Source organism: Hyaena hyaena, unplaced genomic scaffold (assembly GCF_003009895.1).
Source record: "Hyaena hyaena isolate Hyena2069 unplaced genomic scaffold, ASM300989v1 scaffold_777, whole genome shotgun sequence".
NCBI lineage: Eukaryota > Metazoa > Chordata > Mammalia > Carnivora > Hyaenidae > Hyaena > Hyaena hyaena.
This window is the reverse complement of record NW_024081407.1, coordinates 589,363-597,997: the sequence shown is the minus strand read 5'-3', so window position 1 is coordinate 597,997 and position 8,635 is coordinate 589,363. Positions and strand designations below refer to the sequence as shown.

The 8,635-nt window shown below is 37.0% G+C and overlaps 1 protein-coding gene across 6 annotated transcripts in view; it reads right to left on the bottom strand.

Annotated features, from left to right (window-relative positions):
• Positions 1-8,635, bottom strand: part of ARHGAP28 (Rho GTPase activating protein 28) — a 223,163-nt gene that overhangs the window by 4,583 nt on the left and 209,945 nt on the right. For all 6 annotated transcript variants that reach the window (XM_039218727.1, XM_039218725.1, XM_039218726.1 and 3 more), the window contains one exon: positions 1,240-1,304. In XM_039218727.1, coding sequence (XP_039074658.1) covers positions 1,240-1,304 — 65 coding nt within the window. The remainder of the gene's footprint in view (positions 1-1,239; positions 1,305-8,635) is intronic.

Below are 8,635 nucleotides of genomic sequence, written 5' to 3'. Positions count from 1 at the left end.
TTCTGGGAAAAAGAGTAAATGCAAAGGCACAATGGCAAAGGTGCCTGGTGAGGAGCTCGGCAAGGCTGGTGCTGAGCGGAAGTCTGGATGTAAGGGGAGAGGCATCTGCATGCGGGTGTATTAAAAGCAATGTGGTGGATTGAGCTCACCAAGGAAGTTATGTGCAGGTAAGAAGAGCTCTGAGGCCTGACCCCACAGCGCTCCACGCTAAGAGGATGAGAAGTAGCAGGCAAAAGAGACTCAGAAGAAGCCACCAGTGAAGTGGAATGAAACCCAGAAGCTTAGGTCGTCCTTGAAACCAGGTGAAGAAAGTGTGTTTTCAAAGAAGGGAAAGATCAACTCGGCAGGCAGTTATCAAGACAGAAGAATGACTGCATTTCACAACATAAGAGTTTTCTGGTGGCCTCAACAAGAGAGCCATTCGGGTGAAGTGTTGCAGGATAACGCTTGCCTGGAGTGGCTTCAAGAGAGAACAAGAGGGAGAAATTGGAGGACAGACAACGGCTTTAAGGAGTTTTTGCTGTAAAGTGGAACACGGAAATGCAAGTGGGCTGGAAGAGGGTCAAGAGAGATTTTTGGTAATTTTTCTTATCTTCACAAAACTGTTCATGCCATTGGATATGATGCAGCTGGGAGGGAAAAGTTGATGGTGCAGGAGAATGGGGGACTGGAGAAGGCCCTGAGTGGCAGGCGGGGACACAAAGCAAGGTCCACACAGAGGTTCTTGGCCTTCAGTGGGAACGTGGGTCCTTCATCCAGACTATGCGGGGGGTGAGGGGGGAGCAAGCAGCAGACGTGGACGAAGGGGAAGATAAGGATGCAGATGAAAGCAGAGGGTATTTCGTTTTGATTCCTTTTTGTTCTCCCTCAGGGAAACAGGGAATGAACCTGGGTTGAGGGTGAAACCAGGAAAGTTCAACCGTGAACTTTGGGTCACAATTTCAAAGTTCCATGATGTTTCTCTGTTTTGCAGGGACCTCGAGGAAGAGACTTGTCAATTCTGAGGCACAATAAAAAGACCCACACGTCTACTCCGTATCAACTAAAATATTCAAATGTAAATTTTGAGAATATTTTAGGAAATTCATACAACTTCTCACACGGGATTAAAAAAACCAGAATCTTACTGACTTTGAATTTATATCTAAGAAACTTGTAAAATGTGCTGTTACAAGAATAGCATATTTCTTTTAGAGTAATCAGAGAATTTAGGAGTGAAGACCATTAGAGAAAGCTTACCTATATTTCCTCCAATTTCATATAACCGTTGGTTCTGAATCTTAATGCATTCTGATGGACCATAACTGAAAAAAAGAAAGCAATGTAATTTTAACCCTGTTCTACGGTCTGAGGTAAGTCTGTGGAATAAATAACCATGGCAACAAACAATTCCTTTTGCCCTGAGTGAAATACACCCACAAACCATTATTACAATTAAGTTATGATAAAAACTTTTTAAAAAAAAAATCTGTTTGACGCAGACAAACATTCGAGGCACAGAGAGGCTGGGACTATTCCAAATCAAGACGAATGCTGCTGTACCCTGCGGCAAGCTGGAGCCCATTCTGTCCACCACTGACAGCTTCATTTAAGAGAGTAAACTGTTAGAGACAAGCCACGGCTGGTGCAGGAGCAGCTGGATGTTTAATACTGCCTTGTCATTGGTCACAGTACTCCCGGTTCAAAAGAAGTCAGGTTTCATTTCTCTTTTCGCCAGAAACTGAATGGTATTCTCTCCTCTGTCCATGCCATGTTTCTAAACTTGCCTAAAGCTTTTCAAACTGTCTAATGTTGACTTCATTGCATGTGCTCTGTGGTGAAAGCAAGTCAGAGAAAATAATCACCCAATATAATTTCGGCATCCCAGAATGCTGCGGTAGAAAAGTCTAGAAAGACCACTGCTGATCTCCATCCCACTTGAGAAATGGCTTTCAGCTTGGTTTCTTCAAAAAGATTGACTTCAGCTCTTTGTGAGGAAGAAAGATGTGTGCCCTATTTTATTGTTTACTTAAACATTTTGAGATAGTTTGTTTTAGATAGATTTAGATAATTTGAGATAGATTTGCACATAGTTTTAAGAAATTATACAGGTAAGTCCTGTGTACCCTTTACCCAAAAGTAAAATTTTGCAAACCTCTAGTGTGCTATCACAACCAGAATGTCAACACGGACTCAGTCACAATACAGAGCACTTCCATCATCACTAGGTCTCTCATTTCCCTTTACAGCGCCACTCACCTCCCTCTCTGTCATTACTACCCTTATCCTTAGTAATGTCTAATCGATTCTACATTTTCTAGAAGCTTCTCATTTCAAAAATGTTACAGAGTAAATGGAAACAGAGAGTAAATGGTAACACAGGCTGTTTTTCTATTGGCTTTTTGCCCACTCAGCATAAATCACTGGAGACTCATCCAAGGTGCTGAATTTCATTGCTGAGTAGCATGCCATGGTATGGATGTACCAGTTTGTTTTTTACCCGTTGAAGAATATCTGGGTTCACCACTCCCCCAGTTTTTTTCACATTTTAAATAAAGTTGCTATAAGCATTTGTGTTCAGGTTTTTGTGTGAATATTATCTTCATTTCTTTGGGCTAAATTCCCAGGAGTGTGTAAGCTGGATCACATGGTAGTTGCATATTTAGTTTTATGAGAAACTGTCAAACAGTTTTACAGAGTGACTATACCCTTTTACATTCTCACCACTGATGTAGGAGTGATCCAGTTTCTCTGTATCTTTGCCAGTATTTGATTTCATTGTTATTTTTAATTTTAGCCATTCTCAAAAGTGATGATAGTCATTGTGGCTATGCATGTCCCTAATGGTTAAAGATACCAAACATGTTTTCATGTGCACATTTGTGTCTGTATATCTTCTTTAGTGAAATATCTGTTCATGTCTTTTGCTCATTTTTAAATGGGATTTCTTTTATTGTTGAGTACTGAGTGTTCTCTATATATTCTAGATACTAGTCATTGGCTGGATAGGAGATATGTATATATTCTTAGTTTGTCTTTTCATCCATTTCGCTGAGTCTCAGTCTATAAGTTTTCAATTTTGAAAGATGTCCACTTTATGGATTACGCTTTTGATGTCAACTTTAAGAACTCTACTACCTACATCACAGAGGTTTTCTCCTGTAATTTTCTAAAAGTTTTATAATTTTACATTTTAAATTTAAAACTGTGTTCCATTTTGGGTTATTCTTTTCTTTTTTAAACATTTTTTTTGTTTAGAGACATCCCACTGCTAGAGCACCATTTATCATTTGTTGAAAAGGCTGTCCTTCATCCGTTGAATTGCTTTTGTACTTTTGTCAAAAATCAGTAAAATAGTCAAATACATAGAGACAGAAAATAAAAGAGCAGTTACCAGTGCCTAGGAGAGAGAGAAATGAGGAATTATTGTTTAATGAGGACAGAGTCTGAGTATGGGATGATAAAATCTTTCTGGAGATGGATGGTGGTAATGACTGTCTAACAGTGTAAATGTACTTAATACCATTGGACTGTAAACTTAAAATGATAAACTTTATCTTATGTGCATTTTTATTTCTTCCTTTAAAATCTCTATGCCTGCCTGCCCTCCCTTCCCTTCTTCCTTCCTTTCCTCCCTCCTTCCTTTTCTTTCTTCCTTCCTTCCTCCCTCTCTTCCCGCTTGCTTGCTTTCCCTCCCTCCCTCCCTCCCTTCCTTCCACTACAGTGGTTTCATCTTCCAAAAGTATGCTGAATACAAGTTACAAGTCACGTTTTTTTTTTTTTTTTTTAAGTAATTTTCTGGATCTCGGAAGGAAAGCATTCAATCTTTCATCAAGTGTGATGTTAGTTGTAGGTTTTTGTAGATGGTCATTATCAAGTTGAAGTTCTTCCCTTTTCCTGGTTCACTGAGAGGTTTTTTTTTTGTTTTTTTTTTAAATCATGAATGGGTACTGGATTCTGTCAAATGTTTTTTCTGTATCAATTAATATGATCTATGATTTTTCTCCAATCCAAGGGTGGATTACATTAATTTCTGAAGATTGAGCTAAACTGAAACGAACCCCACTTGGTCATAGTGAGTAATTCCTTTCATACATGTTGGATTAGATTTGCTGATGTTTTGCCGAGGGCTTTTATCTCTAAGTTCATGAGCAGTATTAGTCTGCAGTGTTTGTTCGTTTATTGTCTTTAGTGTCAGGTCAATACTAGTTTCATAAAATGAGTTAGGTAGCATTCCTTCTTCTCTTCTATTTTCTGGAAAAAGAATGTGCAAAATTGCTGTGAATTCTTTAAACATTTGCTAAAATTCTCCAGTAAAACCATCGAGGCTTAGAGACTTCTTTTTTGGAGAAACTTTTATTTTATTTTATTTTTTTTTAACTTTAATTATTTATTTATTTTTTTTTCCTCTTTGAAGTAATTTTATTTTATTTTTATTTTTATTTTATTTTATTTTTTTTTTACAAATAGTTTATTGTCAAATTAGTTTCTACATAACACTCAGTGCTCATCCCCGAAGTGCCCTCCTTCATGCCCATCCCCCCCTCCCCCCCACATCCATCAGTCCTCAGTTTTTGTCAGCATTCAAGAGTCTCTCATGGTTTGCCTCTCTCCCTTTCCCCCACCATTTCCGCCCTTCTTCTCCCCCTTGGTCCTCCGTCAAGTTCCTCCTAATCCTCCTATACGTGCAAACATATGGTATTTGTCCTTCTCTGCCTGACTTATTTCGCTCAGCATAACACCCTCAAGGTCCATCCATGTTGCTACACATGGCCAGATTTCATTGTTTCTCATTGCCATGTAGTATTCCATGGTATAGATAAACCACATCTTCTTGATCCATTCGTCTGTTGATGGACACTTAGGCTCTTTCCATGTTTTAGCTATTGTGGAGAGTGCTGCTATGAACATTGGGGTACATGTGCTCCTATGCCTCAGCATTTCTGTATCCCTTGGGTAAATTCCTAGCAGTGCTATTGCTGGGTCATAAGGGAGTTCTATTGTTAGTTTCCTGAGGAACCTCCACACTGTTTTCCAGAGGGGCTGTACCCGTTTACATTCCCACCAACAGTGCAGGAGGGTGCCCGTTTGGAGAAACTTTTAATAAAGATTCAATTTCTTTAATGGCCACAAAACTAGTATATCTTGGTTGTGTTTTGGTAATTAGTAGTTTTTGAGGAACTGGTCCATTTCTTGAGCATATAGTTTGTTTACAGTATTTTCTTATTATCCTTTTAAGGGAAATATTATATATATAGTGATTTCTATTAATCTTAATATTGGTGATTAATATTTCTATTAATTCTTAATATTGGTGATTTTTTCACTTTTCATTTTTATTAGTTTTTATAGAAGCTTATCAATTTTGTTGTTTTTTAAAAGAATGCGCTTTTTGTTTCACTGATCTCTATCATTTTCCTGTTTTCAATTTCACTGATTTCTGCCCTTCTATTACTTCCTTCATTCTGCTTACTTTGTGTTTACTTTGCTCTTATTTTTCTAGTTTCTTGAGGTAGAAAGTTACTTGATTATTCTGAGATCTCACCTTCTTTTTTAATGTAAGCACTTACTGCTATAAATTTTTCTCTCAGCATGGCTTCAGCTGCACTGTACAAAACTTGGTAAGATGCAGTTTTATTTTCAATCTGTGTACTTTAAAAATTTTCCTTAAACACTTCCTCTATGACCCGTGGATTATTTAGAAGTGTGTGGTTTAATTTTCAAGTATTTAGAGATTTTCACGTTCTCCTGATGTTACAGATATGTAGTCTGATTTCTTTATGGACAGAAAAGATATTCTGTATGATTTCAATTATTTTAAATTTACTAAGTTTGTTTTATGGCCAGGATATGGTCTATCTTTTATAATTGCATCTTGATTCACTTATAGTGTTTTAAAATATACTGCTTTTTTTTGGTGGTTTCTGTGGTATTACAATACACATATGTTACTTACCATGGTCTATTAGGATTGAGGTTTTACTACTTTGAGTGATGTATAGAAACCTACTTCTGTCAGTTCTCTTTACCTTCATACTTTAAAAATAAACATTTAATTCTATTTATTCTTAGTTCTTTGAATTAAAAATAACATAAGTTAAAGGAAGAGGACCACTAATGCATATATGATTTCATTTTTAAAACAGAAGGATAATTCTGACATTCTATCATAACTAAACTTTATCTATTTTGCTTTGAAATTACTTAACCATTAATAACCAGTAGTTTTCCTAATTGGTAGAACCCTAACAAATTTTACAAATAAACCTAATTTCAGAACTTTTAGATTTACTTAAAAATTGAAAATAGTGTAAACAGTTCCCATATTTCCCACACCCTGTGCCCCCTATTAGTAACATCTAACATTAATACAGTACATTGTGACAACTAATAAATACTAATATATTATTATTAGTCAAAGTTCGCACTTAATTCAGATTTTCGTAATTTTTACCCAGTGTCTGTTTTCTGTTCCAGGGGCCCATCCAGAATATTGCAATATATTCAGTAATTATAGTTGGTTGAATAGTGTCCCTTCCAAACTTCATGTCCACCTAGATGTTCAGAATGTGACTTTATTTGAATACAGGGTATTTGCTGATGTAATCATTTAAGAATCTTGAGATGAGATCATTGTGGATTCAGAAGACACTCTAAAACCCAATGAATCTTTATTAAGAAGGAAAGACAGAGAGACACAGAGAAGAGGATGATGTGAAGATGGAGAGACTGAAGTGATAGGTCTATAAGCCATGAAATCCCAAGGATGTTGGCAACCACCAGAAGCTAGGAGAGAGCTTCCCCGTCAGAGCCTCCAGAAGGAACCAACCTGCAGACACACTGTGTTCAGACTTCTGGCCTCCTAAACTGAGAGAATACATTTCTGTTGTTTTAAGCCAGAAGTTTGAGATAACTTGTCAGTGGAAATGCTGGGAAACTAATACATAGTCATGTCTTGTTAGGCTCCTCTTGATTCTGTTTCTCACATATCGTGTTTTCGACAGTTCTGAGGACTCATTGGGTATTTTGGAGAACATTTCTAAACTGGGATTTAATCTGTGTTTTACTCATGCTTAGATTGAAGATATATGTTCTTATATCTTCTTGACATAAAGTGCCATTTTCATAATTTATCAAGAGGACATACTCTCAACATGACTTAATACTGATGTTAATCTTGATCACCTGGCTGAGGTCAGATTTCATGACTATGAAGTTGTTCTTTTTCCCTCTTCACACACTGCAATCTTTGGAAGGAAGTCATAAGCAGACAATCAGGGCTGCTGAGCCTCAACTGTTTTTAAATGTAATTATCTTAAATATGTCCTCTACGCTGAGCAGCATATCAGATCGTAAAATATTTTGCTTCACCCATCAAGTATGATTTAAGAAATGCATAACGGATAGGATAATGTCTTACATTTACTACTATTTCCCCATTCTGATGTCCTTCTTTACTTTCTGATGTTCCAAGCCTTTGTTACCATTTTCTTTCCATTTAAAGAACTTCCTTTATCCATTCTTTATGGGTATGTTTGAAAATCTTAGTTTGGCTTCACCCAAGAATGTCTTCATTTCCCCTTCGTTCTGGAAGGGTGTTTTGTGCAGGACTTGGAATTCAAAGCTGACAGTCTTTGCTTCCAGTACTTGGAAAAATGTTATACCACTTGCATCTGGCCTCCAGGGTTTCAGATAAGAAATCTGCTGTCACTAGAACTGGTGTTCCCTATAAGAAAGACACTGCTGCTGTCTGAATACTTTCAAGGTTTTTTTTTTCTTTGTCTTTAATCTTTACAAGTTTAATTACATTGTTGTGCCATGGATTTCCTTTGGTTTGTCCTATTTGGCTTCACTTAGTTTCTTGAATACGTAGGTCTATACCTTTTGTTAATTTGGAATGTTATCAGTCATTATTTATTCAAATACTTTTTCAGCTCCTCTCTGTTTTCTCTACTGTTAGTGCTGCAATGATGTGAATGTTAGCTTTCTTATTATAGTCCGTGGATCTCTGAGACTATATTCACTTTTTTGGGTCTGTCTTCTTTCTGTTGTTCAGAATAAATAACGCTACTGATATGTCCTCAAGTTTACTGATTATATCCTGTCAATTCCACTCTACTATTGAGCCCATCCAGCAAGGTTTTTTTAAATCTCAGTTATTCTATCTTTCAATTCTATAATTTTCATTTCATTCTTTTTATAACTTCTATTTGTTTGCTGAGGTTTTCTATTTTTTCATTCGATTCAAGAGAATTCATAATTGCTTGTTGAAGTCTTTATTTATTTATTTATTTTGGCGATGGCTGCTATAAAATCCTTGTCAGATAATTCGAACATCTGATTCCATTTAGTGCTGGCATTTGTCAATTGTCTTTTCTCATTCCTATTGTGATTTTCCCAGGTTTAGGTATAATGAGTGATTCTGTACCATGTCTCAGACACTTTGGATATTATGAGACTCTGGATCTTATTTAATCATTACTTTTTGGCAGGCAGTCCTGTTGAAGCACAGCACAAGGTCTGGGTGGGTGTGCATGTTTAGCTTTTTGCTGGGCCCCGCTGACACCTTCCCAGTGAAAATGGGACACCAACTAGCACCACTCTGCTGCCTCTGATTGGGGGAGTAAGATCAGTTGCCTGCGGGGCTCTGCTGCCA